Genomic DNA, 27,604 nt, shown 5'->3' with positions numbered 1-27,604 from the left:
ATCAGCCCCTGCTAGCATGGCCAATTGGCCGTGCTGGCAGGGGCTGATGGGAATTGTAGTCCATGAACATCTGGAGAGCCACAGGTTGCAGACCCCTGCACTAAAGAGACTCCTCTGCTGACACTTCAGTGGCATGCAAGTGATTTCAGAATAAGTCTCTTCTATGCAGCTGAGTTGACACTGGAGGGTTAGATGGTCCTCCAGATGTTCATGGACTACGATTCCCATCAGCCCCTGCCAGTACACTGCTGGCAAGGGCTGATGGGAATTGTAGCTCATGCACATCTGGAGGGCCGCAGTTGGACACCGCTGATTTAGACCTTAGGGGAGGAGCCAGGTGGCAGCTCATTCCCAAACCGGTATCCTCACAGTTAAGGTAACAGCAACACTATAAGCTCCTCCCACATAACCTAAACCTCCACTGTCACAGCATCATGGGAGGGGCGTTGCTTGCCAAGGTGGCTGTTGTGTCTTTAAAGTAACATCCAGAGGGGGCATTATACCCAAGTAGGCAGTAACTTCACATTTTCAAGCTTACTTTTACAAGCATGATAGCCAGAGATTTTTTTTTTCACCTTTACAAACAACAAATGCTGCTGTTCTCGGGAGTCTTGATGATTTCCCTTGATCATTTACAATCAAAATCAGATTCTGCTGTTTGGAGGAACAATTGCTGCCAAGCGGTGAATAAAGTCTGTGTCTGTAACAGTTGTCAAAAGGCAAAATTAAAATGATTAAAGCGGTGTACGAGAGAAAGAAGAGACCGAGGGATGGTCACTGTCACCCAATCAACAGCCTTCGTGCTGTCTCGATTCAAGCCTCTCTTTTTGTTTCTTGAATTATGATCACAATAATATCCGGTAGCTTTCCGTCCTAAAGGCTTGATGAAAATATGTGATGGGATTCTTTTTTAAAAAATAAACTTTTTTTTTGGAAATATGAGAAGAAGCTGCTTATCTTTGGGAAGAAGCTACCTTTGATGCTGGTGTAAAAATGTACAGAATGTGTCTAAACTCAATTAAGAAGTGTCTGGAGGGGGAGAAAAATCACTTAACCTCTTCAAAAAACGTTTCCTTTCTCTTGAACGACAGCTGATGCTTTCTTTGAACAAGAGAAAGAGGGCAGGCGAAAGCCACTAAGATTTGTTTCTTTGAAGTAAATTACCTACTTCAAACTAATGTCTTCTAAACATTTCCCAAAGAGAACCAAAAAACGGGGGGGGGGGGGGGGCAAAATTAACAATGAATTGCAGTTTACAACAAAATGATGTAAGTCTCATGGTAATACAGCCCACCCGCTTCTGCCCCCTGCCCTAAAGACTGCCATTGCCCATACACAGTTGCCAATCCAGAGATTCCTGTTGCCACCGGGGCAATTAAATCCAATGGCAGTCTCTTCTCACTACTTCAGCAGGTCCCCTCAAGGTGAGAATCACTCCTAGCTATGATTCTGAATTGCCTTCTAAGGCACAGGATCACCTTGGCAAGGCAGTCACACTGCCTAAAAAGATCCACCATTTGCCAAATAAACGGATCTCTGGGGTGCTGTCTGGTTTCTGGGCTGTATGGCCGTGTTCTAGCAGCATTCTCTTCTGATGTTTCGCCTGCATCTGTGGCTGGCATCTTCTGAAGATGCTAGAACACGGCCATACAGCCCGGAAACCAGACAGCACCCCAGTGATTCCGGCCGTAAAAGCCTTCAACAATAAACAGATCTCTCCTTTCACTAAATTTCTGTTCATCCCAGGTGTGTATCTTTATAAACTGAATCAGGGCCACTGTACTTGGGGAACTGGATTAAATGGACTTCAGCGGTCTTAGAAGGGAGTAACGCTGCTCAGAATGTCTTTCAGATGCCATGAGATTCCTGTTCTGATATTCTACAACAGACTGAAATGGTCACTTTGATGGAATCTGTAAGTTTCCAGCCTTGGGATTTTCTTGGGGAAAGCAAGAATGAGGTGATGTATCAGGGTCTGCAACCTGTGGCTCTCCAGATGTTCATAAACTACAATTCCCATTAGCCCCAATTGGCCATGCTGGCAGGGGCTGATGGGAATTGTAGTTCATGAACATCTGAAGAGCCGCAGGTTGCAGACCCTGGACTGAGCTTAGGCTCATAAAATCCGTATCAAGTCACAGGAGCTGCTAACTTGAAGTATCATTAAATTACTGCATCAAATAGAAGAGTTATAGAATTAGAGGTTAAGGTCATGCATTCATTTACAGACTAAGAAAAGAAATAAAACAAAAAACTCCTATATATGTCATTAGGCTTTCAAAAACAGGAAAGCTAACATTTGCAAATATCAATGCTTATTATTTTGACGTCTGGCTATTTGGTTTGTGGGATTAAAATGAATTGAGTCAATTGGAAGGGGGAAAAGACAAGAGAATAAAACTGACAGCAAATATTTCCAGTCAGTAAACTGAAAGAGACCTCATAACAAAAAAAAATTCCTAATACATATCTTTTTTTGCATTATATGCACAAATTATTGGCTTGAAGAAGGTTTTCTTGATTCCTTATTAGAAGCTACTGTCCAGCTACCACCTTGCCCCGACCATTCCATGTGAGAATGTTAATTGCCCATGAAATAGGGAAGGTGGCCTATAAGCCTAATAAAATAAATAAATAACAAACTAGTATACTTTCTCCAGCCTTCCTGAAATTGGGCAGGCATTATCATTTGGTTGCTGGGTAAAGTCCCTTAAAAAATCATCAGAATGAGACAGAAAACAAAGAACATACAACTAGAAATATGCTTTTCACTGAAGCCAGTGGAAATCAAAAAGAAATGAAATGAAAATAAAATAAAATAAAATGTTGTTTTAAAAATGCTAACAGAAATCAACACACTATTCCCAGTAATCTGTTTGGGTTGCTCCTATGCAACCCAATGGCAGATGCACGTATGCAACGTAACAAGCATACCAGTGGGAGCAATTGCAGTATAGGGGAAAAACCTCTGTTCTACTGTCCAGTCAACCTATATGACCAAAACATAAGAATACAACAGGTGTCATGTAGGTAATTCTGGCTGGGAATCTTGAACAATTAATCCACATATTACACCATTTACAGGCAAACCGCCCAATGTAAAATAGTTATTTACCAGCAATGATCAACCACTTGTCACAGGGTCTAGGCCCGTGGTGGCGAACCTTTGGCACTCCTGGCAGGGGCTGATGGGAATTGTAGTCCATAACATCTGGAGTGCCAAAGGTTCGCCACCACTGGTCTAGGCCCTGTAGCAACCTCATCGGCTCTGTCCCCACGTCTACTCAGGCAACATACTTACATAATGCCATACCATTGGGCAAAGTTACCTACACATTATTCACATATGCCAGCACCTGCCAACAAGGCCCTTCCAATGTTTGCCCAGAACAAACAGTTCAGCATCTGATGCAAGATAATAAACAAGGACAAATTTGACATTAAAAATGATGACTCCTTGGGGCTCATGACATCAAAGTTTCCAAGTTTCACCAACAACGTTTCAAAGGGAGACTCCAGCATAAAAGGGCCGAATCAACATTTATTGGTAAAAAGTCAAAATCAGATTTAGCCGAGAATTGACAGTTGCAATACGCTTTCCATCACAAAAAGTAATTCTCTAAGTATCAGCCTCACATACTCTCCAAGGTGTCTGTCGTGCGGACAGGAAGGGAAGGAGTTTGTAAGCCACCTTGAGACTCCTTACGGCTGAGAAAAGTGGGGTATAAATCCAAACTCTTCTTATTCTTTATAAACCAGCTGCGACTTGAAAGCATACACACACACACATACAGAGGCATGCTGCCCTGCAACAGAACACGTCGATTGGAGTCCAGCAGCATCTGAAAGACCAATAGGATTTCCCAGGGTATATGCTTTTGAGAATCAAAGTTACCCTTGGTCAGATCTGTTGATCTTTCAGGTGCTACTGGCCTCCAATCTAGCCCTTCTACTATTATTTCCATTTCATGCCCTTCCACCATAAATATTGAGTAACAGACAACAAAGTAATAGCTCACAACACATAAACAACATACAGAACTGACTGTCACAAGACACAGGGAGGGAAATTGGCATACTTGGATGAAATAAATGGAAAACAGGTTATCCATCGTGATTAGCCATCATGGCGAAGAAGAACCATCATGTTCACAAGCTGAATACATCTGAATACAAGTCACCAGGGAGGGTAACAGCAAAGAGAGAATGTCGCTCTCATTCTCTATTCAAAAACTTCCCAGTTGTTCACTACAAGGAAAGGATGCTGGACTAGACAGGCCTTTTGGCATTCCTTGGCTTATACAGGGCCAGGTTCCCTGGATTCCCTCTGACTTTTTCAAGCATCTAAAAGATAATTTTTACTTATTTTAAACTGAATTGTTTTTAAAAGGTAGCACAGTTGTCAACTTTGGAATCATTAAAAAGCACACCCTAAGATCCCTTGTGATGACAGTTTGACTGAAGCATCTGCTACACACTATCTAGCCTGGCTCAGTGCAGGCTGTTAAATGGAATTGTTTGCCTAGAAATGCAAGCAAAGGCCAGTCTCTGGACTTGAAGAGGCACCTTTTGATTGCACAGACTGAGCCGAATCCCAAACTAATAAATTTCTCCACACCTTTGTCTGAACCAGGGAAGGCAAAGGTCTGCGTTTTCTCACAAGCACACACAAGCCTCAGACCCAAATCATGTGGCTTTCTACCACTAAATGTTGCCCTTTGTTGACTTAAAGAGTTTTTCTGAGTGACAACGGACACCACTGGCTTGTTACTTCTGTCATCTTTGCTACCGAGCGCGCCTTGCCTCAGATCAAAGTTGAAAGACTCTTCTAAGAAAACATATACAAACCACAGTGACAAATAGCATGCTTTGTTTGACATGACAAAGCAAACAAGACATTGCTTTCACTAACTGAGAGAAAGAATTCTCTCTTTTCAGACTTCTCTCAAGCCAGAGATGCTAAAAACTGAAGTTTACTTCATGCTCAAAGAATGAACAGTTAAAAAAATAACTTGTTGGCAAAATTTAAACTGTACCAATATTGATAATACTGGGGTTTTTTTATCTGTATGCTAAGAAAGGGCTCATGGGGAGTGAAAAAAACGACCTCCTAAAACCTAGTTTTCTTTCAGCAGAGAAATAAATTCGCAAATATCTATAATATTTCCATATACAGTCTAACATTCAGTATGAAGTTCAGAAGCCTTTTCCTAGACATATCTATTTGTTGGAAATCAAAGCCAAAAGAAGAGAGGGAGAGAGGGGGAGAGAGAGAGAGAGAGAGAGAGAGAGAGAGAGAGAGAGAAAGAAAGAAAGAAAGAAAGAAAGAAAGAAAGAAAGAAAGAAAGAAAGAAAGAAAGAAAGAAAGAAAGAAAGAAAGAAAGAAAGAAAGAAAGAAAGAAAGAAAGAAAGAAAGAAAGAAACTGTGAACAGATCCAATTTATGGATGTGCACTCTATTAAAAATCACAGAGATACATTTCTTTGTTATCATTATTTATAATTGGAAATATTACATTCCACTGTATTCTAGACTGCCTGAAAGTCTTTCTCAATTTGGTAATTATATTAAATCCATTAAAGTGTAATTTAAAAAACAAACAAAACTCCAAGTTGGCTAATTTCTAAATCACTGTAGAGAACTAAGAGTCATGAATCTATGTCTGGTTGTCAAAAATGTTAAATATCGTTGATCCCCATTCCGAGGCAGACAACCTCTGAACACCAAAGAACTCCTCAGCTTCTATGTTCTGTCTGTTGTACCTCAAGAGCGACTGGTTGGCCCCTGTGCAATATGGGATGCTGGATTGGATGAATCACCACCTGGATCCAGTATAGCCCTTATGCCATAATGTTCCATACACTGGTTTAGTGTAATATTGGGAGGGGGGTTGTTGTTTGTTTTTGTTTTTTACAAACCACATAGAGAAGAGATAGCTGTTTAGGGAGAAGTATTAGACTGTTGTGCTGCTACCTGTTCACATCCATGTAAATTCCCTCGCGGGGAATGTCAAATTCACAGATCCAAAGTTGAAGGTATCCAGGGATTGTTCTTTGTGCTCAACTGTTCTTATTGCCTCTGAAGAAGTGGGCTCTAGTCCACAAAAGCAGACAGGGAAATAAAAGTCCACTTTTCCAGATACCCCAGGGCATTTCCACTGCAACAGATTAGGAGAGCTAACTCTGTGGAACTACTCTTGCATCCTTTCTCTTACAACAGGCCTGCATCCTTGCATCCTTTCTCTTACAACAGGCCTGACTGACTGATCATCAGTATTCAAGCACAATGTTAGGCTGAGATAACTATATAAGCCTGACAGGCTGATACTGTCTGGGTCTAAGGGTCAGCCAGAGATACCTGTATGAGTCTGAGGATCAGGCTGGGATACCTGTATGGGTCTAAGGGTCAGCCTGAGATACCTGTATGAGTCTGAGGGTCAGGCTGGGATACCTGTATGGGTCTAAGGGTCAGCCAGAGATACCTGTATGAGTCTGAGGATCAGGCTGGGATACCTGTATGGGTCTAAGGGTCAGCCTGAGATACCTGTATGAGTCTGAGGGTCAGGCTGGGATACCTGTATGGGTCTAAGGGTCAGCCAGAGATACCTGTATGAGTCTGAGGGTCAGCCTGAGATACCTGTATGGGTCTAAGGGTCAGCCAGAGATACCTGTATGTGTCTGAGGACCATCAAGTCTGAGGGTCAGCTGACATACCTGTATGAATCTGAGGGTCAGGCTGGGATACCTGTCTGGGTCTAAGGGTCAGCCAGAGACACCTGTATGAGTCTTAAAATGCAAAAAAACCACAAACGGGGGGCGGAGCTTCGGACAAGCAATGGGGGGGGTTGAACCCGGGAACCTCCCCCCTTACCTACGTCCTTGTGGGGAACTAACGAAGGGTGGAGGAGGGTGGCACAAAAGATACCTTCAGCAGGCTCTAACCCAAAAGGTCAGGCCACTGGGGCACACTCAGCTCTATGCCCTCGTGCAAACCAGCGCCTTAGAGTCCCCGCCTGCGCTCTTCCTCCTTCCTGTCTCCGCGCTCTCGTTTTCACGAGGGGGGGTTGCATGCCGTGCGCGCGCGCGTTCTCCGCCTTTCCTCAGACACAACGGCTAGGCCCCCTGGTTGCTAAGCAACCGCGGCTTGCTTGGGAGGCTGCCCTGAGAAGAGGCGGCTGAAAGGGCAGGTAGACGAAAGCAGCGGGGAGGGGGGGGGGGCGAAAAAGGGAGGCAGGTGGGTATGTAAAGCGGTGAAAGGGCTGCACCTGTTGAATTTGTCCCTGGTAAAGGCGGTGCTGGCAGACGGCGACCCCGAAGACCATTAAGGGCATCGCGGGGCGGGGGGATGGACTGAGTGTGCATTTCTCCAACAGGTAAGGTTAGTATTCCTGGCGATTGCAGGGGTGGGGGGGACCTGGGGAGGACTGGGTCCTCGGGGGAGACACCAGAACACGACGCATAGGTGTCAAACTCGCGGCCCTCCAGTTGTTATGGACTACAGTTCCCATCATCCCCTGCCAGCATCATGCTGGCAGCGGATGATGGGAACTGTAGTCCATAACATCTGGAGGGCCATGAGTTTGACACCTGGTATGTGAAGCACTCTGAACACTGAAAAACAAAATCTTTTATTTAATCAGTACCCCGTCTTTCTCCCAATGAGGAACCAAAGTGGCTTACATTTTTCTCCTCTCCGTTTGATCCTCACAACCACCCTGTGAGATAGGCTGAGAGAATGTATGACTGGCTGTCCCCAGGTCACTCAGATCTTAACCCAACACTGCAAACATTAGTGCACACTAATTCTTTTAAACATCCAAAGTACTAGTAAATATATTTATTTTGCACTGCAGACTGGCTTTTTGAGGGGTGGGTGTCAAAATTTAATCCCGTAAATAAAAGGTTTTCAGGGATGCTACATGCCAATTTTGGGCACACAGTTTATCTTTTGGACAAGGGAGTTCTTTATAAGACTTAGAAAGAAAAGGGTTATGGTTTGGTGAGAGTATGGAAGTTAGTGGTGGTTCACAGAAAAGCAGAATCCCCATTAAAATTACATATTTTTATCAATTGAATTAATTTGGACTTTCAGAAAGTCTGACAAGAAGCAGGTTTGCACAAGCCAGACGCAGTTCAGCAGGCTTCTTTGTTGCTTCTCTAGAAACCTGTTCAAAAAGGCACACAAAGTAAAAACAATACAATAAAATTAAAAAAAATGGCAACACAAGAACAGTCAGTGATGAAACAAGCCATAAACTTGCTTAAAATGATTGTGTTTTTCTGCTGATGAAAAATGAAGGGCTCCTCTATCCCTCCCCAAAAAAGCAAAGAAGAAAAAGTGGAGAGGAAAAACTGGCTGAATCCAACCCATAGTTTTCAGGGTGCTTTCATATACACTGCATGATTCATTTCACCAGTTGTTTGCAAGTAGAGTTGCCAGTTCCGGATTGGGAATTTCCTGGAGATTTGGTGGTAGAGGTTGGGGAGAGTGAGGTTTGGAGAGGAGGTACCTCAATGAGGTATAATCAGAGGTGGGATCCAGCAGGTTCTCACAGGTTCCCGAGAGTAGGTGACTAATTATTTGTGTGTGCCGAGAGGGGGTTACTAATGGGTGATTTTGCCATGTGATTTTTGCCTCAGTTACGCCCCTCCTCTCAGCAGTAGCGCGCAGAACTTGAAGCAGTCCAGCAGGAGGTGCCCCAGCGTGCGTGGCAGCCTGCGCCTGCGTGCATTCGTTTCCCGCCCAAGGACCGGTGCAGCGGCTGCGTCCTTGCCACAGCCCCGCCCAGGAATGCCCTGCCCCCAGAATGCCCGGCCACGCCCCTGTTGTGCCCCGCCCATGCCTATTGCCGCTACGCCACAGTTTGAATCCCACCACTATGGGAACCTGCTACTAAAATTTTTGGATCCCACCACTGGGTATAATGTCTAAAGTCCATACTACAAAACAGCCATTTTCTCCAGGGGAACTGACCTCTGCCGCCTGCAGTTCCAGAAGAAGAAGAAGAGTTCTGGATTTATACAGTGGCGTAACACCAAGGGGATGGGGGTACTTGATGCACCAGGCGCACGCCAGTGCAGGGGCTTGGCACACACATGCACAGTTTCGGCCCTGGATTTGTATCCCCCCTTTCTCTCCTGTAAGGAGATTCAAAGGGGCTTACCAACACCTTTCTCTTTCCCCCTCACAACAAACACCCAGGAGGTTTGTGGAGGAACAAACCTGAGCTTGGGGAGGAGTAAAGAACAGCAGCTGGCTGGTCTATTCATGCATTGATTTTCAGTATAGGAAAAAAGTGTGAGGCCAAAAGCAAACTTCTCTTCTGGTAATTTCGTTGACTGTGTAACTCAGAGCGTCTCTAGTTGCCTGCGTTTTCTAAGACAGTTGAGGAGCTTGAGGTGTGATTGCATGACTCCATGTTGCGTGTAATATTTTTTAAGGTTAAGAGCTTGTGTATCTAATCTGGAGGAACCGGTTTTGATTCCCAGCTCTGCCACTTGAGCTGTGGAGGCTTATCTGGGGAATTCAGATTAGCCTGTGCACTCCCACACACGCCAGCTGGGTGACCTTGGGCTAGTCACAGCTTCCCTGAGCTTTCTCAGCCCCACCTACCTCACAGGGTGTTTGTTGTGAGGGGGGAAGGGCAAGGAGATTGTAAGCCCCTTTGAGCCTCCTGCAGGAGAGAAAGGGGGAATATAAATCCAAACTCTCCTCCTCCTTCTCCTCCTCCTCCTCCTCCTCCTCCTCCTCCTCCTCCTTCTTCTTCTTCTTCTTCTTCTAATATTATTATAAACTGCAGAAGATAGCTGAATGCAAAGAGGTAAAGTATGAAGACTCTGACATTGAAAGTTAGAACAAAAGTGAGTGGATATCCTTTGTTTTAGAATATGTCAGAAGTCCCCTTCTATAGGCGTGCCACCGCATGTTGGCTTTTATGTCAACAAAAATATGTATGCTTGTTGTGTGCTATGATAATTCGTGGTGACCCTGGAACTGACACTCAGCCTAGTAGGCAGATCTGCCCCACAATGCCACTATATCAATATCAGTATTTTGACAGTGTGTTTGCTCCAGTGTGTTTGTACTGCTAATGTTTCGTACTGGCATGCCAAGTAACTCTTCTAGCATTTTGTTTGTTGTTTTAGATCTGCGAGAGTTCAGCTATCAAAAGTTCCATCAGTGGAGCATTACTGCGTTTCGAACGTAAGGAAATCGTCGCTGCTTCCAGATCCAGTAATGCAAAAGAAATATTACAAGGTGCATGGATCCTATGGTTGTAAAACATGCTAAAAGATGTAGGCATTAAAATAAGGCATTATGAATAAGCCAACTTAATGTATATAAAATATTATCTACTTACATTAATTTTTTAATGCACAGTTTCTTTGGAAGGCAGAGGTAGCCTTAGGTTTTGTTTTTAATTATACTGAAACAAAATCTGTTTAGGCATGCCAAACTTTTATAGTGTATAATGAGTTTATTGCACATAATAATTATGGGTTTGGTAATTAAAAGTTTAAAAATTGCTGCTATTTTATTTAATATAAATGATAAATCAAAGATTTTTTTTTTCCTGGCTTTTTATATAAGTTAAAGTTAGGGATGTGTCAGAAACATCGATCTTAAGTTTCATATCATGGTTATTAGTAAGACTTCAAGCATGGGAGTTGTATGGGTTTTATGAAGCCTCTATCAAGTTTTTTAAAAATCATTAGCTGAGGGCTGAATTTCTTTTGTTGTTTAATGTGCTGTACATAATGTACACACACAGAAGTCATTTATAATAATAATTATGAAACTTTATTTAGGGGAGTTCCTGCAAACAAGAATCTGTAGCACTTGCTGCTGTGGCATTACAAGATCATATTTTATATAATCTTCAGCTGAAGAATCTGTCATTAGCTGAGCCCTTTCAATCAAAGGCACAGAATAAAAAGAGCACATACAAACCTGTGAACAAAGAGAACGTCAGAGCATTAGTAGATACTGGACTGAGAAAAGCAAGTAGTCACCAACGAGAAAACGAAGACCCAGAACAAGAATATGTCCTCGATCCTTGTCCTCAGCCTCTTACATTAGGTAAATCCTCATGCACCAATCATGCAACTTAGCACATGAACATAAGAAAACCCCTGCTAGATCTTACGGTCAGGTCCCTATAGTTTGGTCTCCAGCGTTCTCCTTCCAGCTGTTGGCCATTCAGATGTTTGTGGGAAGATTGCGAACAGAATGTGAAGTCCTAAGCGTCTGTTATTCAGAGATGCAGTGCCTCTGGTTGCAGAGGTTCTAAGTGCAAAAAAACCTTTAATGCCACCAGGACAGTTCATCAATTCCCTCTGCCCTTTATCAGCATGGCTTGTGGTATGGGAGGAGCATGTTCGCATGGGCCTACAGCAACAATTTTCTTGATTGACATTTAAAATTGTATTTGTACTGTCACTGAGATAATAGCATAAGCTCCTGAGCAATCATTGCTTTTACAAAAGACAGTTTACTAGTCTGGGCATAATATTTGTACGTAACCTTTACTTACCCCTTGCTCAAAATTTTACAAGTTTTCATAATGATTTGGAGGCAAACCTATGAATAATGCCTGTAGTTAAACACCTTTTTAAAGGCAAGACGTACTTTAAAATAAAATGCATGGGTGCAGGCATTTGGAATCCTGCCTTGGGAAAGAGGAGTTACAGAGGCAACACACAACATTGTTATGAGATAACGTGTTATATTATCTGACTGACAATCAGGAAAACCTGCCCAGCTTCCATCCACTTTGAAAAATTTCTGCATCACTGTTATTAACCAAGTTGTCAACTTCTTCTTTTCTCATTTTACTCTCACTCAAACAACTGTTTTCAAAAGCTGTAATTCTTTACTGCGAGACTGTGGGGTTTAAACAGTCCAATTCTAGCACAGTTGTAAGATCAATTGCATGGTCTCTATAGGATAACGGCTCAGGTACTGGAGGTGTAAGAGGTAGGATGGGAGTTGTCACCGGCAAGGAGATCAACAGTTGCATTGTCTGGAAATGTAACAACCGTGAATGCTGCCCTTTTGTTAGAAAAGACTGTCTTATTTCCATCCCGGAAGGCATGTTTGTGTTAACAAAAAATAAACCCTGGATGTTTCATAGTAGTGCAAAGTTGAAGAGACCTATGGTAGGATTCTATCTTAGTGCAGGTGAGTTGAGTTTGAGTTGAACAATTGTCTGAAGCAATACAAATTACCAACACAACTTTTAATGCAGCTTCATTATTTATCCCTAGACTGTGGATCAGATTGTCACTTTTGTACAGTATTTTTTAAAAAGCCATAATAACATATAGGCTATGAGAAAGGATCTATCAAAACCATTGGGATCTGGCAGATCTTCCATCAATGACAGAGCAAGATCTTCAAAGAAGATTTTGTGGAATTGGGTTGATGGTTGAGTTGCTAGATGGAAGAGTAAATTCTGTACCAATACTGGGTTTACATGCCGGTCGGCATTGAAGTACCATCTATGCATTTTCCAAAAACAAAAAAGCAGGGTACTTTCTTTGCTGCTGTAGGTAAAAACCAATAATTAAATAAATTGATATGATTAGCAATCAACACAGCTGGATGTTCTGACCTATTTGATTGTGATTCTGGGTTTTGCTTAATGCCACCCAGCTCTTCGCTGGTAATTTCACTAATGACTTTCAGAGGTACCACTTGGATGGGAAAAATACAGCATATCTGCTAAATGCTTCTCTCAAATGGCACATTTGTCTGTCTGAACAAGTGAGGCTTCAGGGTAAATAAAAATGAATGAACACTCTGTGTCCCTCGAGTTTTAGAATGATAAAATAAGGGTAGAGTGCTGTCATGTGCATTGTTAACATTACTATGATTCTCTCTGTGACTGATCATTAATGAATTTTATCACAATGAATTTAAAATATGAATATCTGATTTAAAGATTGGTTTTCATATCCTGCTGGTCTGAGTGTATATAAACATGTGTATCTCTGCATAGTTGTTCATGTTGTTATATTGTATATGGGTGTGCCTGTTGTTATTTTGTCTAAGACAAACTTCTTTGTTTTGTTTCTGCACTGGGATGCCAGTCTCTCCATTTCCCCATCAACTATGTCTAGCACTGTAAATATTTTTATTGTTCAATAAGACATCCAAACCTGGGACAATTACGTTTCAAACTCAAGGACTGACCATTCTTTCTGTTAACCTGGAGTTTCGTCAGATTAGTAATAGCGGAAGAGCAACATTCATGATTTTCTCAAAGCTTATCCTTCAAGGATTCCGAATGTGTAGCTAGTGAATGTATATGTTTGATAAAGCTTTTAAAATATACTTAATGACAGGGATGCTCGGGTGAAGAAGAAAATAACTGTTTAAAAATGAGCTTCATGACTGTATTTTGGCCTTCACCTGTAGCTCAGAAACTTGGCTTGGTGGACTGTCCTGCACTGCCGCTCACAACAGAGGAATGGGAGCATGTGAAGCAACGGTCCATGAAACACGGACATTCTGTACAACCTTGTGCCATTTGCAGAGAAGAATTTGCACTTCAACCACAGGTATTCTTTGTTCTGCAGTACACATTTTGCTTATTTTACTGGAGTATAATCCGCCTTTCTTGCAAAGTAAAAATTTAAATATGGACTAAAGATTACCTTTGTTGCCTATACAAGCACCAAGTCCAGTTTGAAGAAGCTAACTGAAAATTACATGGTTTTAGTGCTTTGGACTGAATCACATTGTCTCTCTGGGCTGAACTAGATTTGATGTTATCTTCATGGCCACCCCAAGGATGATGCCACCATTTTAAAGTCATGTTAAAATGCTGCAAAGACCTGATTCTATGTTCTCTGGGCCTTTTCAGAACAACTTGTGTGTGTGTGTGTGGGGGGGGATTACAGGCCTTTTAGCATGGGGGGGGGGAGCGGAACAAGAGTATCTTACCCTGCTAAACTAGGCCCAATCAGAAGTGGACCGTCACAAAAATTTTAAATGATGGCCACAAGGACATCATCATGTCTAGTTTGGCTCTCTGTAGTGACAAACATGTTCACTGTATTCAGAATTGAATACACGCTGCAGTTGGACTACTTCTAGGACCATTCAGGAGACTGTGTGCCACCAAGCAAATGTATGGCAGTTCTTTATCCCCTACAAGCCGCTTTATTGATTTAAAACACTGTGGTGCTGTCTTTTCCACCCAGTACAGGATCACCAAGTCGACGAATATTAAAGCATTAAAACAAAATCTTTGTAATGTTAAAAGCGTTTAAAATACACACATGCACACACACACACCAAAATATGAACACACCCATAAATCCCCGAAACATACAGAGGAGAGCTAATAAAAGTTAGCGAGGCAATACCAAAGCAAACAAAAAAGCTTTTACTTGTGGGTGCCGACTTTATTTCTTTTAAGCGTTATGCCAAAATACATCTTTCTGCCCAGGCTTTTGATTAGGGGTTTTGTCTTGCCTATTTTTAAATGGCCTGTTTTGGTTTTGTGGATGGTTTTTATGCTGCTTATGCCCAGGTGCTTCTTTTTAGCACTGTGGTTTTTAATTGTGAGCCACCTCAAGCAGGACTGCGAAGAGACAGGGGAGATGTATCCTAAATAAATAAAGGCAACCACAGTAGAAGGATATCCCCCGCTGAGGAAGAAGTTTCAGAGTTTCGGCACCTTGACTGAGAAGACTCTTTCTTGGTTTACCACCATCAGATCTCAGACTGCAGCGGCACCTCAAGGAGGGCCTCTGAAGTTGACTGGAAGAGTCAAGTAGGTTTGTGTGAGTGTAGACAGTCCTTCAGATATGGTAGCTCCAAGTCGTATAGGGCTTTAAAGGTCAATATCTGCACCTTGAATTGGGCCCAGAAGCCAGCTGGAGGCCAAGGGGGAACAAGGGGAACAAGACTGGAGAGATATAGTAGTCTCCAGGAGCAGCAGTGGCGTAGGTGGTTAAGAGCTCATGTATCTAATCTGGAGGAACCCGGTTTGATTCCCAGTTCTGCCGCCTGAGCTGTGGAGGCTTATCTGGGGAATTCAGATTAGCCTGTACACTCCACACACGCCAGATGGGTGACCTTGGGCTAGTCACAGCTTCTCAGAGCTCTCTCAGCCCCACCTACCTCACAGGGTGTTTGTTGTGAGGGGGGAAGGGCAAGGAGATTGTCAGCCCCTTTGAGTCTCCTGCAGGAGAGAAAGGGGGGATATAAATCCAAGCTCCTCCTCCTCCTCCTCCTCCTCCTCCTCTCTTCTTCTTCTTCTTCTTCTTCTTCTTCTTCTTCTTCTTCTTCTTCTTCTTCTTCTTCTTCTTCTTCTTCTTCCTCCTCCTCCTCCATAACCCACTCCAATGAGCATTTGGCTACAGCATTGAACATGAACTTGTAGCTTCCAGACGATCTTCACATTTTTATAACACCTGGCCCTCTCCCCATGCTCCACTGCAAACTACTTTTGAAACTTAACGCAAGTTTCAAAAGTAGTTAGATTGTCCTGCAAATTCTCTCTCTCGATCTTCTGCTTCAATTTACTTGAGCCAAATTACTCAAAATTCCGTTAGGAAATTCTTTTCTAGACAAAAAAAAAATTAACCACTGCAATTGTTCTGTTTTTGTAATGAAAGCTTCTCCTTATCTGCCATTGTTTGGGCATAGTTATAACCATGGAGTATGCATTTTCTGGACATCTCCAAGTTTCAAGGTTGTTTCATTTTTCTCTGTACAGGTGCTGCTTTCATGTTCCCATGTGTTTCACAGAGTGAGTAGACCCTCTTTTGAGCTATTCAGAGTAAAATTTGCAGCACATTAGTCTTTTTAACATTGCACCTTGTCGAACTGTTAAAATAAATTAAATTGTTGGAGCCATTAGCAACACAAGAGAAGGCTGTGAGAAATCAGGGGAAAGAGATGATAGACAAGTCAGAAATCCCACCTTCCTGGGTTCTAGGAGTTCTTTCAGACGTAAGGCTGCTATGTTATTTGCCCCCCCCCCCCCCTTAAACTGACTCAACTGCTCTCAACATTCCATGCCTCCTGTTGTATTCTCAGCCCTCACCAGGCCATAAGGGAGGAAATCATTTTTTTAAAAAATTTACAAACATTTTTCTGCATGCCTGTGTAATTATTAAATGTGGAGAAACTCCAGCCTTGGCTGAGGGTGGATTGCCTTTGTTTTCCTGGTGAAAGAATTAACGAACACACTGCTCTGCACTAAGCCAGACGTTTGGTCCATCGAGCTCCACACTGTCTACGGCAATTAGCAGTGGCTCTCTGGAACCACAGGTTGATAAAGGCCTCTCCCAACATTGGCCACCTGAGATCCTTCAAGTTACAGGTGTCAGGGACTTTCTGCATGCTAAGCTGGTGCTCTGCCACTGATTCAGATCACTGGGCCATAAAGATTGCTATAAAAAGGAACAAGGATCTCAGGTGGCCTAATCTTCCACATCAAGATTCTGGAAGCGTCAACAAGCCAGTTTTCCTTTAGTTGACACACGACTACCGTCAACATCATATGTCTCCTACAATAGAATTAGCCTTGATTTAGGGATTCGATTCATTTACACAGCATCCTCCTCCTACTCGCTCACAGGACTCCCCATTTTGTCTACAGATTTTGCTACGTTGGTGATTGGCGTAGGCCGCTTGAATCACTATTAGATAAAGCAATAATAGTTTAGGTATGACCTTTCAAGGCAGCGTACTCTCTCTTTTTTTTTGAAAAAGTTATTGTTTGAATACCTGAGAGAATCACAAAAAAATTGCATTCGGGATGCATCTAAGCATGTGCTTTTAGGTCAGAGGACATTCAGCGAAGGTCGAGCGTGGCACTGAAACTCTCATTTATTGATAAAATAGCAGAAGATTTTAGCTTGCAGGATTTTAGCTATAAGCAGCAAATAGCTTCATCAGCTGTTCCATCAGAGCAATTCATATAGCAATAAAAGAACAAGTTCTGCTTTCTTGATACAATATAAAGTAAATCTGGAATGAGCAGTCTGATCTCTGCTCAGTACTTCACTCTGTCCTAATAAAGATGGCACACAGCTTCTAGAAAACATGGGGGAATCGAGGGTCAGTCAAGAAAGATAGGGATTGCTCCCGAGCCCATCAGTTATTTTGGGATGATACCTTTCTGTGCTGTTTGCATTATGTACACTCGCTTTCTCCTGCTGCAGATTGCTATGCTCAGCACATCCAGCACCCACACGATTGGAGAATAAAGCTGGGGGAAAAGAAAACCCTCATTTCAAGCAGATTTAAAGTAAAAAACCGTGTTATTTTTCTAGGCATGCCTGAAAGCTTTTGAAAGATTTGCAGGTAAAAAGACCTGTCCAATGTGCAGAAAGATGCAGTATCAAACGCGAGTAATTCATGACGGAGCACGCCTGTTTAGAATAAAGTGTGCGACCAGGTAAGGATGGCTGGCAAATGACAAAACTGTTTTCACTGAGAAACGTTTGCTGAAAAGGCTGTGTTCGTAGGAGATCGTATGCAGGGATGGGTGTTGGGTAAATCTCAAGAAGTAGAGAACAGCTCTTCTGGTCATTTTGACCATTTGATATATATATTTCAAGAATTATGGAAAACCTTCCATGGAAATGTTGATGTGGAAGTGGAGATTTCTAAGTTACTTTTGGACGAAGTGGGTGTGTGATTAGTTCGATGGTCACTAGTTTGCTAGACTGGGGGAGGGGGTGGAATTGCAATTCCCCATCGTTAAAAATAATCAGAAGAAGAGGAGTTGGTTTTATACCAACTTTTCTCTACCATAAGAAGTCTCAAAGCATCTGCCCTTTGGAATGTCCATTGTCACAACTCTTTATCAGCAATCACACCAGCCACACTATCCAGTACTTGAGTGAAAAATGTCCATGACCGTCAGACTAGGATTAACTTTTGGAACTGTTAGAGAACTTGTCATATTTGAGTAAAAAAGGAAAGTGGAGGGGCCAGGGCCCATGAAATCTGGAATCATAGTTGCAACATCACATTTGTTCAGCATTGTGGTTCCTGGACATTCATCCAAATGATGAGCTGTTCTTTTTAAAGCAGCCACCACCCATAGAAATAGACCCTTATCCATCATACCTGCTTAGAGGCCAGTGTATTGCAATAGTTAGAGTGTTGGTTTAGGAGCTAGGAACCAAGAGGCCTTAAGTTTGAATGTCTGTGCTGCTACGGAAACTTTTGCTGCATGACTCACATACTTCGAGGGATAAAATGCAGGAGAGAATAATGTTGTCACTTGATTTGGGTCCTCATTGGGGAGAAATGCAGCATATAAACTAATAAATAAGAAAACGTATTGTTACAGACAAAAGCCTCCACAGGAACAAATTTAAAGCATCTACCTACAAACCCATATTTCTAGATTTTACAAATCTTGTTGGCCTCTTGAGGCGATACTGAACTGGTATCCAGCTACTCTAGATTTTGCTGTAGCTGTTTAACATAAACAATCTGTGTAACATTTTATCCCTCAGAATGCAAGCTTGCTGGCGAGGGTACATTGTGAGAAAATGGTATAAGAACCTGAGAACAACAGTGCCTCCAAAAGATCCCAAATTGCGAAAAAGGTTCTTTGAAGAAAAGGTATGCGGGGGCATCTCTTTCTTATGACCCTCATCTTATCCACCTTTTCTGCCTCCTTGAAATGTTTGTGGTATTAAAAAAAGAAAAGCAAAGTGGAAGATCAGCGAAGTATTCAAGACAGAGAATACCTTTCTGATTATAACCGGAACCTTTATATCTTTTTTATGGTGAATTAGTCTCACTCTTCTATATATAGAAGTCAAACCTCAGGTTAAGTGCTCTTTTGCTTTTCTCCTTGGTAGCATGTATAATATTTTAAGTGTTTCAGATTTTACGTATGAACCATTTGATTTGTGATGATGTGAAGAATTCTCCTTGTGACCCAGTGTGCCCGAGTGACTTCCTGTGCAGAGATCCTTCTACAAGCATCAATTTAAAACAAAATGTGTAGGTTGGCCAATCCCTTGTGTACAAGGCTGCCAATGACACAAATATTTTAGTGACAGTGTTCAAACCAGAACGCAAGAGTCTCAAGATGGGCACAATGAACCTGAATGTTATTTATTCCTGAGCAGATTTATACTTCATTAAATCTTTCCATCTGTAACAACATGCCAACAGGAGAAACACCACGATAAGAATTCATCACCTTAGCTGAATATTTATTCCCATCAATACTCTGTTCTCACCTCTCACATTTGATTCAGGTTAGTTTTTTGATGTGCTACAATTACTACAAGAACTTCACAGTGGGAGTTAAAACTAATATGTAGGTCCGTCACCAATTAGAGCATTGTTGAGACACCACAAGTACTTTGCTCAATTGCAGTAAATACCAACTCTCACCATGTGAGGGCATATGCAAACAATATATTCATCTAACAGAAGTGATATGGCATAAAACCACCTCAAGGTGACTTTATCACAACAAAAAGTATAACATGTTAATCAGGGATCAGTCTTCATCCTAAAAGGAAGCTCATACAATAAATTGGCTGGGGAACTGAAGATTTGTTGAACATGGAGAGGGTGTTAAAGCTATCATATACCTGGCCACGATCCAGAGTGCGCACACAAGTTCTACAGAAGCAGGCTTGTACATATATTTCATTAGGGAGGATAAGGAATGTTCAGGACTCTTAGCCTCCCCCCCCCCAACCCCAACACACACACACTGCAAAGGTTAGAAGTTAGGAATGGGGAGAGCCATTTTCACGTTTTTAAATAATCAAATTAAACTTCCTTGTCTCTAATCCAGGCGGCACAAATGAAAACTGCTCAGAGGGCCGTTAGAACATAAGAACATGCCAGCTGGATCAGACCAAAGTCCATCTAGTCCAGCTCTCTGCTACTCGCAGTGGCCCATCAGGTGCCTTGGGGAGCTCACATGTAGGATGTGAACGCAATGGCCTTCTGCGGCTGTTGCTCCCATCCACCCCTGAAGTCCTGTTGAGGGGCATTTTGCAATCTCAGATCAAGGAGGATCAAGATTGGTACCATAAAATCCAACTTCTCCTCCATAAAATCTGTCCAAGCCCCTTTTAAAGCTATATCCAGGTTAGTGGCCATCACCACCTCCTGTGGCAGCATATTCCAAACACCAATCCTGCGTTAAGTGAATTGAAGTGTTTTCCTTTTATTAGTTCTAATTCTTCCCCCCAGCATTTTCAACTGGTTCTAGTATTGTGAGAAAGAGAGAAAAATTTCTCTCTGTCAACATTTTCTACCCCATGTATAATTTTGTAGACTTCAATCATATCCCCCCTCAGCCGCCTCCTCTCCAAACTAAAGAGTCCCAAGCAGCTGCAGCCTCTCCTCATTAGGGAAGGTGCTCCAGTCCCTCAATCATCCTTGTTGCCCTTCTCTCTGCACTTTTTTTCTATCTCCTCAATATCCTTTTTTTGAGATCGGCTGACCAAGAACTGGACTTACCCGTACTCCAAGTCGCGGTCCGCACCACGCTGCTTTATATAAGAGGCACTGACAATCCTTGCAGTTTTATTCTCAATTCCTTTTCTGAAAATTATCCCCAGCATAGAGTTTGCCTTTTACAGCCACCGCCATGCATTGAGTTGAGCTTATTCCCATGGAACTATCAACTAAGGACGCCCTAAATCCCTTTCCTGGTCTGTGACTGATAGCACTGACCCTGTAAGCGATATTAATGTGAAGTTTGGATTTTTTGCCCCTATGTGCATCACTTTACATTTTGCTACATTGAACTGCATTTGCCATTTCTGAGCCCACTCACCTAATTTATCAAGGTCTGCTTGGAGCTCTTCGCAATCCTTTGTGGTTCTCACCACCCTACATAATTTGGTATCATCTGCAAACTTGGCCACCACGCTACCCACCCCTACTTCCAGGTCACTTGGTTACCAAAAAACGCAACAATTGCCTTCAAGAGGATCACATTTCTGTGTAACCAGCAGAAAACCATTTTGTTGCAGATTTAGCTCAATGTTTTCTTTTGAGCTAAGGAAGCCCTTTCTTCGTTGTACAGCTCCATGGCAAACTCTTCTTTCTCTGTCGTACCAGAGATCTCTCTGAACTCCTTTTTGCACTGGATAGCTTTCCACCTTCTCTGTGGTCCGTCACAGGCCTGCACCCCATCCCAGTTAGTTCCCCCCCCCCCCCCACTTTCCCATTTCCTCACCTTGCATTTCTTTGCAAATCAGAGAAAGAGCCAAGCAGTTGGGTTTTTCTATTCCTGTCTGCCCACTGGCCAAGTGTTGTGCAGTCTTGTTCTAATACACTACCTTTTCTGAATAGATGGATGAGATCAAACTTGGTTATCTATTTGCATGCCATTCTGATTGAGCACGGCTAAGGTAAAAGCAGTACTGTTTCTGGGCCAATCCCTCGGGGTTTGCATAAGGCCACTTAGAGCTTCATTGTCCATATAAAGTAAAATACAAAGATTTTATCACAGGGCACCCAATTTTGAAGTTTTAGCAGTAGCAGGCGTCCCTGCGAAATGGCTGATGGGGGGAGGCACTGATCATGAAATGGCCGTCATGGTACATTTCCCTCCCAAAAATCAGTAACGGTGCAGCAAGTAATAGTGTTTCCCTCTCTTTGTGGTTCACCCCTTTCTTTCCTTCTCCCAAGACAGAGCCCAGTGCTCCACACTGCAGAACAAAAGTTTCATTACAGTCCACTATGCTTTGTGTGTGTCAATCAAACATGTTGCTTAGGGAAATGTTCAGTTTTGGGCATCTGCCTGCGTCAGGTCCCTCAGTTCAGGAGGAGTTGGGAAGCCACTGGAGGGCACACTGCCCAACCCCTGACCCATCCCAAAGCTCCCCAGCATAACACAGTCAGCTGTGCCAGCTGGCCATTATTGTAACTTTTACCATACCTATTGAAGCCAAGGTGAATGCCAGTGGTTGCTAGGAAACCCACTGGTGTGGCACCATGATGCACACAGACCACACACTGGAGATAGAGACTTTCCTTAAGGCACTTAGTTATCTTCAAGCATTTCTCTAGACACCCAGCTTATAAAATAGAAGGTTTTTATCTTCTCGCTTCCCAAACTGCAGGCGAACCACAGCAGTAAGAAGAAGCTACAAAGTGGTGGCTGAGTAAAAAGTATTAAAATACATCCGCTTCCTTTGGCAGGAACACAAACATACATTTTGAATTGGTTCTTTTAAAAAAAATCCCACAAAGTTTGAAATGTCACTGCTAAATAAATACTCCATTTGGCCGACAGTGGTACAGTAGCCCTTTTTTACACAAATCCATTCAGGATCTTACTGAGCTACATCAAAGGGACCTGGAAAGGTTACTGCAACCAGGCTATGCTAATTTTTAACACCAGTGTATACAGAAAGTGAAGTGCTGTCTAGAACTCAGTGTCTTTGGTAGTGAGTTGCTTTGATCCTTATCTATAAACTATGCTTGTATATGTCATCTAATTCAGGTATGGCCTTTTATTGCTGTTATTAAATCTTTTCAAATGCATGACATTATCTGCAGTCTAGCTAAAAATTCAGACCGTTGTACTCTTCCTTCCTCCCCACGTGACTTCTTCCCCCAAGTTTTTAATTTAAGTCTCCCCAAACAGCATAATGGTCTAGGGAGTTTGTTTAGCCATTTGACTTTCTTTATCACATAGAGATGGCAAACATTCTGTTGCTAACTTGCTGTGGCTCCAGGCAGCGAAAGCTGGGAGGATATTAAGCCCGTAAAAGCTTATCAGTCGATTCATTGATACGTTGTAAATTCCAGCCTTTTCATTTTCCTTATAAGTCAACACATTAGGAAGCAATTTGCTGACATAAAGATGGATTGCTTTAGAAGGACTACCCTCTGGTGGACAAAGTTCACCTCCGTGCTTTTGTGTACGTCTTTATTTAATTGTGTTCTCAGGCATCGCCTAAAATCTGTGACTGATGGTGCTTTACATGTTGATAAAAATATTTAGAATTCCTCTGCTTGTTCATATTATTCAAGTGGAAGGTCAGGAAGGTCACAAAAGCAGGCAGAAAGCTGATTACCCCAAAATACAATAATTATCCAAACAACTGTTGGGGGGGGGGGGAATCAAAGGCTCCCATTTTTGACTTGAATAAGTTTTACCTATGAGCTGCCCTTTCTTTAAAGGAAAACACCAGATATCCAACTGGTTTTCAACCCCTTTTTAGATCAGCAATCCTTATTATCATGAGATCTTGCAGAACTTTATCACCCTATCCGTGCCCCCTCCCACACAAAGGTTTTTAAAGCAAATGTCAGGAAGTGTTCCCCACCACTGCATTTTAACATTAAAGTTAACCAATTATAAGTCTACAATCCAGCTTTCATACACCATAATAGAATAAATCACTAAATATATTCTCCCTGTTTTTGTCATTCCACACACAAAATGCAGACTGGTTTTCAGTATTGTATGGTAAGGGACTGAAGGTTGTAAGATGCTCCATTGGAGTAAATCAAACCATGTATTACTCATGGATGTATCACCCTGTCTTGGCATTCGGGGTGATTGGCCGGTACAATCAAAAAGGCTCAGTGACTGGCATATCAAAAGTTGGCTTGGAGAACATTTGCATGAACTAGTAAATTCTTAAACAGCACTTCCTTCCCACTGTAGTTCTTGAACTTCAAGGTGGGTCCTCTTCCGTCTTGTTCCTTGTACCATATTATTGCTTCACATATCCACTGTTAGGACTCCCACTTTAAACATAAGAGCAATTATTGGTATTAGATACTTTAATTCTAGGTTCCTAATAGGTTTATTCCTGATCCAGCCTCCAGCCTTCCACTTCTGGTCTCACTGAGCCGCTTTTGGCAAACAATCGTTAAAGTTTTGTAGGTTAGTAGCTATGTAATAAGAGGTAGCATGGTATAGTTGTTAAGAACGGTGGGATCCTAATCTGGAGAACTGGGTTCAATTTCCCACTCCTCCACATGAAGCCTACTGGGTGACTTTGGGCCAATCATGGTTCTCTCAGAACCCTCTCAGCTGATGCTGAGGCAGGCAGTGGCAAACCACCTCCGAAAGTTCTCTTGGCTTGGAAGCCCTATGGGGTCGCTGTAAGTCAGTTGCAACAGCACGGCCCTTTACACACACAGCTATGCACTGAAAGAAAACTTCTGCATTTAAATTTGGCATAATCCAGCTTGCAAAAAATCAAACTACCGTGTTTCCCCAAATATAAGACAGTGTCTTATATTAATTTTTGCTCCCAAAGATGTGCTATGTCCTGTTCGCCGGGCATGCTTCCAAACAAAAACTTTGTTATGTCTTACTTTCGGGGGATGCCTTATATTTCGCACTTCACCAAAACCTCTACTATGTCTTATTTTTCGGGGATGTCTTATATTAGGGGAAACAGGGTAGTAGTATTTCCATCCATTAATGAATTGTGTTAAGGCTGTTGCTGTTTAACCACTATTAACTCTGCTTTTCAAAAAGGGTGCATGTGCACCCCCCCAAAGTGAGCTCATTAATAGGACAATGCTCACAAAAGTAACCCTTACATATGAACACTTATAATACCGCAAGAGCTGAGACTTGTTACTTAGATGTTATAGCTGGAGTTTGCAACTGTTAGCTCGCAGCTCATACGGTTTGCTATTTGGAGTAAAAATCACGTCTCTTTCAGTTTACAGAGATTTGCCAACGTTTATTGAATTCATATGACAACAAAGTCGACAAACTCTTCTCTGAGATTGATTCAACAATCGCTGCAAGTCAAACGATGTTTCAGCAACTGGACAAAAGGCTGGGCCCATTCACAAGTGAAGTCGAATGGGAAAAAATCCAGATGCAGGTTGGTTTCAGAACTGGGCATTCCACTTGGGCTGAATGTATCCAACAGAAACTGCTGCCATCCATGCACCTTCTTGTAATTGTGCCTAGAAGTACGCTCTTATGCGTTTATCCACCCTATTTGTATGCTGTTGTCTTCCTTCCAGCAGTGTAGGCACTCTGTCCCAATATAGTCTCATAACAAGCATATAAACATTATGAGCTAGCAACTCATCCATGGCCACACTTAGTGGCTGCACAGAAATTTAAATTTACATTTCCTTGTTTCAAGCCCAGAATCTGATCCATTGTATCTCATTGGCACACAGTACCAAGTATGTCCTGCCCAGAGAGCAAAGCCATGTATTCAGTATCTTACCACTCAGTTCAACTGAGCAAGTGTGGAGTTTTCATAAGAAGAGATGTCTTCTGGTAACAGAGTTTGCCTTAGAATTACAGCACCCAGCTCAGAATTATAGTTTCCCTCCTTTGTGCTCACTGCTTACTTAGTTCATTTTTCAACCTCATCCTTTAGCGGCAAAAACAAAAACAAATCAAACATTTCACAGAGCCCCTCGGGGATTGGGCGGTATAAAAACCCAAATAATAAATAAATAAATAAATAAATAAATGAAACAAGAGTGCCATTTTATACAAGGGCATTTGGGATCATCTGCGCAGAGAATGTAAGCTGTTGCTCGTCACTGTACAATATCTGCTGAGATTGGTTTGTTTTGTCTCAGGCACTCCGGCAAGAAATTGTCGACTGCCCGATTTGCATTATGCCACTCAGTCACCCCGCTTGTCTTCACGATGGACTTCCCCAGGACAGCCACCGATCATGTTCACGCAAAACTGTTCTGCTCTCCTGTTCACACATGTTCCACAACTCCTGCCTTCAAGCGTTTGAAGAGTTCTCCTTGGTGGAGACACCCGTTTGCCCCTTGTGCCGTTCTGGCTACCAAAAGAAGATCCTCAACATGTTGGCATAACTGATATCGATCACACTGGGAGAAATAAATATACTTGTTGTTTCACACAACCTGACTCAAGGCTGAATGTGTAACACAAGAAGAATGGCTCTTGCAACGCTGGGCCTGAGGGGACTGCACTCATTCAGACCATTCATGCTTCACCACCTTGTGGGTTAGATATTACATTTTAAGCCAACCCGTCCCTGAACCTGGGCCTCTTCTCTGGGCAGTGGCACTTCTATAACTTCTTTAAAGCTATCCTTGAGGAGACAAGGAACAGGAAAAGGAGCTGCAGACCCTAGAACAGGGGTAGGGAACCTTTAACACTCAAAGAGCCATTTGGACCCGTTTTCCATGGGAAAAGAAAACACTTGGAGCCGCAAATAATTTTTGACATTTAAAATAAAGATAACACTGTATATATTGGGGTTTTTTACCTTTTACTCCACTCATTCTGAGAAGCGCATGGATGTGGCAAGGATGGGGCCAGCGGCTCGACCTTGCCGGCAGGCCTTGAAAGCGCCTGCCCGGCTCCAAGCGGAGGGCAGGCTTCGCGAAGCGAGAGAAAACCAGCGGCGCAGCCCAGCCCCAATGGCAGCGGAGCGGTTAGTGCGCTCCGCCCTGCTGCTACTGCAGGGTGGGCAAGAGATGAAGACCAGCGGCGAGGCCGAAACAAATGGAAGCCGCAGTGCAAGGGCAGAAGAGCCGCATGCGGCTCTCGAGCCGCAGGTTCCCTACCCCTGCCCTAGAAGGAAAAGGGGGAAATTACAGCTGATTTTTGACCCTTTAATATTAGAGATTTGAGCCTTTATTTCCCATCACAGGGTTACTTTTCAGCCTTCCTTCAGAGATCCCCAATAGGCATGTCCAAGTGTGCAAATATTTCCCATTTGCTTTTTGAGCTGTCATGTCATTTCTAACAGGGTTTTCAAAGCAAGAAACACTAGGAGGTGGTTTGCCATTGCTTTCCTCCATGTCACAACCCTGATATTCCTTGGTGGTCTCCCATCCAAATACCAAGCAAGACTGACCCTGCTTAGCTCCTGAGATCTGATGAGGTTAGGCCAGCCTGAGCGCATTATCCAGGAGTCCAGGGGGCACCAGCTGTAAATTGCAAGAGCTGCTGATTCTACGCCCGAAGACAGTCCTTGGGCTCCTTAGTATGGAGCAGAGTCCAGATTCTTGCCGAGGCGGCACACTGGTAAAGGATTCTGAACACCAAGGCTACACACATGTGCAACGTGCTTGAAGCATATACCGAAAGATCTGCCGTTACAAAATTTGATCTGAATGATAACACTTTGGAACCAAGTCATACAAGATCATCTTGTCAAATCCTTTAATGAACACTGTAAAACAGCTAACTTTGTAAAAGATATTGAAGAAAAGTGAGGAAAAGATAAACATCACATTACAATCTGTAAACAAAGTGTTCAGTGAATCCAAATCACAGCTACTTCTCCAGTAGCCCGTGTCAGCTTACGCTCAGCTTATAAAGAGCTCAAGGATGTGCTCAGACTTTGCAATGACAGAAGTTCTGTCCCTGTGCATTTACATGCTGTGCCACCAACAAAGAAGGAAGCCAAACAGTGGCTTGCCCAAGACACTTAATTCACATACATAGTTTTTGGTCTAATGTGATATATACCTAGTTCATAAAACAAAAGCATTATTTGTGCTTTAGCCTCATAATAAATGAGGCTGATGTCTGAAAAGCTTTTTATACCTTAAAAAGGTACAGAACACTTGACTCTACATGAGTCAAACCACTAGGAATGCACTGCCAATATCCATCAATGAATTACTGCTTCCGCTTAATTGCATGTAA

General features: G+C 42.7%; 1 protein-coding gene across 6 annotated transcripts; it reads left to right on the top strand.

Annotated features, from left to right (window-relative positions):
- The first annotated feature begins 7,090 nt into the window (after positions 1-7,090).
- On the top strand, positions 7,091-25,844 carry RNF32 (ring finger protein 32). 6 transcript variants are annotated; one of them, XM_048511910.1, is made up of 9 exons: positions 7,091-7,186; positions 10,146-10,257; positions 10,809-11,079; positions 13,420-13,562; positions 15,731-15,763; positions 17,295-17,419; positions 18,492-18,600; positions 24,657-24,824; positions 25,546-25,844. In XM_048511910.1, the coding sequence occupies exons 2-9, from the start codon at positions 10,237-10,239 to the stop codon at positions 25,792-25,794; spliced, it is 1,119 nt and encodes a 372-aa protein (XP_048367867.1). In that variant the 5' UTR covers positions 7,091-7,186; positions 10,146-10,236; the 3' UTR covers positions 25,795-25,844. The 6 variants fall into 6 exon arrangements, with proteins under 6 accessions (XP_048367867.1, XP_048367866.1, XP_048367870.1 ...); XM_048511909.1 differs by lacking the exon at positions 7,091-7,186 and adding an exon at positions 7,235-7,372; XM_048511913.1 differs by lacking the exon at positions 7,091-7,186 and adding an exon at positions 7,235-7,372 and having other exon boundaries at positions 10,126-10,257.
- Positions 25,845-27,604: the final 1,760 nt, after the last annotated feature.

This window comes from Sphaerodactylus townsendi, linkage group LG11 (genome assembly GCF_021028975.2).
Source record: "Sphaerodactylus townsendi isolate TG3544 linkage group LG11, MPM_Stown_v2.3, whole genome shotgun sequence".
NCBI classification, from domain to species: domain Eukaryota; kingdom Metazoa; phylum Chordata; class Lepidosauria; order Squamata; family Sphaerodactylidae; genus Sphaerodactylus; species Sphaerodactylus townsendi.
The sequence above is the reverse complement of the archived record's forward strand: the minus strand, read 5'-3'. Positions and strand labels throughout refer to the sequence as shown.

Bases quoted from the DNA above. Each gene is read 5' to 3' on its own strand.
- RNF32 (XM_048511910.1), top strand. From the start codon at position 10,237: ATGCAAAAGAAATATTACAAG. The intron at 15,764-17,294 runs GTGAGTAGACCC...TTATTTTTCTAG, and splicing joins GTTCCCATGTGTTTCACAGA to GCATGCCTGAAAGCTTTTGA. The intron at 17,420-18,491 runs GTAAGGATGGCT...TTTATCCCTCAG, and splicing joins AGAATAAAGTGTGCGACCAG to AATGCAAGCTTGCTGGCGAG.